At 40.1% G+C, this 1,181-nt stretch overlaps 1 protein-coding gene across 1 annotated transcript in view; it reads left to right on the top strand.

Annotated features, from left to right (window-relative positions):
• LOC119591650 (phosphomethylethanolamine N-methyltransferase-like) overlaps positions 1–496 on the top strand; it is a gene marked incomplete at its 3' end in the record, with an annotated part of 1,614 nt that extends 1,118 nt beyond the window's left edge. Inside the window, 2 exon segments of the mRNA XM_037940404.1 lie at positions 94–228; positions 339–496. Coding sequence (XP_037796332.1) covers positions 94–228; positions 339–496 — 293 coding nt within the window.
• Between the last annotated feature and the right edge of the window lie 685 nt (positions 497–1,181).

Below are 1,181 nucleotides of genomic sequence, written 5' to 3'. Positions count from 1 at the left end.
CAAACAAATAAGGCAATGATCTTAGCATGGACTACAGTGCTTGACTTCATATGCCTCATATTCTCGTTTTCTGAAATGAGACTGAATTCGCAGTCGTGGCAGCGAGGTGTCCCGTCTTGCGCAGGAAGCCGGCCACGTGACGTTCGTCTTACACTCGAGAGGAGGCAACAGTGTCGAAACGAACAAATCTACGGACAAAGTTACCTACAAGTGTGATGATGTTACTGAGTAAGTTCACCAGAAAATTATGTTTTACAAGCTGCTCATAAAACATGCTCACCGAAATATTTTGTGAAAATTTCTCATAGTAAGAAATATGACATTTCTGCCTTTTTCAGACTGAGCTTTCCTCCGGGTTCTTTCGAGATGGTCGTGGGCGCCTGGGTCCTCTCTGGCCTGAGTGACCTCCAGGCGGACGATTTCTTGCACCGTGTTCTCGAGTGGCTGGTGCCTGAGGGTCACTTCGTCTTCAGAGAGGCGTGCGGCTTCCACGAAGGTTAGTTTTTTATAATTCCTTTTTTACCCTTGCATCAACAAAACTCTTAAGTGTTGTTTCTCATTGGAAAATACAATGCTTGTCACGCCGTAGGTCCACAAAAATGTCGGTGTCTCGTATCAATGCAAGCGAAGTCTGGTCCAGCCGGGGATATGTTTGTAGAAAAAAAAAAACTGTTACTGCTTTTAAAACCAAAACTACTCTTACACCAGAGATTTGCCGATGGCTATATCCCTTTTATATCTATGTAATTACATTACGCTTGTTTTTTCAAGGTATATATTTCGTTTCCCACTGCAGAAAAGTTGGTGATCAGAATATTGATATCAAAACACGAGCTTATCGGAGTTACGGCCGTTTTCTCTATAAAACTTGTTAACAGCAAACACAGCTGTCCCATTCATCAATCTTAATGAACTCATGTAATTCTGATGATGATTTCATTGTAAGTGTCGATCACATATTTTCCTTGTGAAGGTATTTACTTCTAGCACAAATCTAACTACCTGGTTTGGTGTGAACATTATTTTGCATCTAAAGGTTCGAGTTAAGGTGCCAGTGTTAATGACCAGTATTGTTATATTTTGATTTAATTAATATATGGTTCACCATAAGAAAACACGAGTTGGTGATTTTTATGTAGGACTATGCAAGTTCTCGAGTAAAAGATAAGTAAAAAAATAAG

This window comes from Penaeus monodon, chromosome 29 (genome assembly GCF_015228065.2).
Source record: "Penaeus monodon isolate SGIC_2016 chromosome 29, NSTDA_Pmon_1, whole genome shotgun sequence".
Lineage (NCBI taxonomy): Eukaryota > Metazoa > Arthropoda > Malacostraca > Decapoda > Penaeidae > Penaeus > Penaeus monodon.
This window is presented reverse-complemented; position numbering and strand designations above follow the sequence as displayed.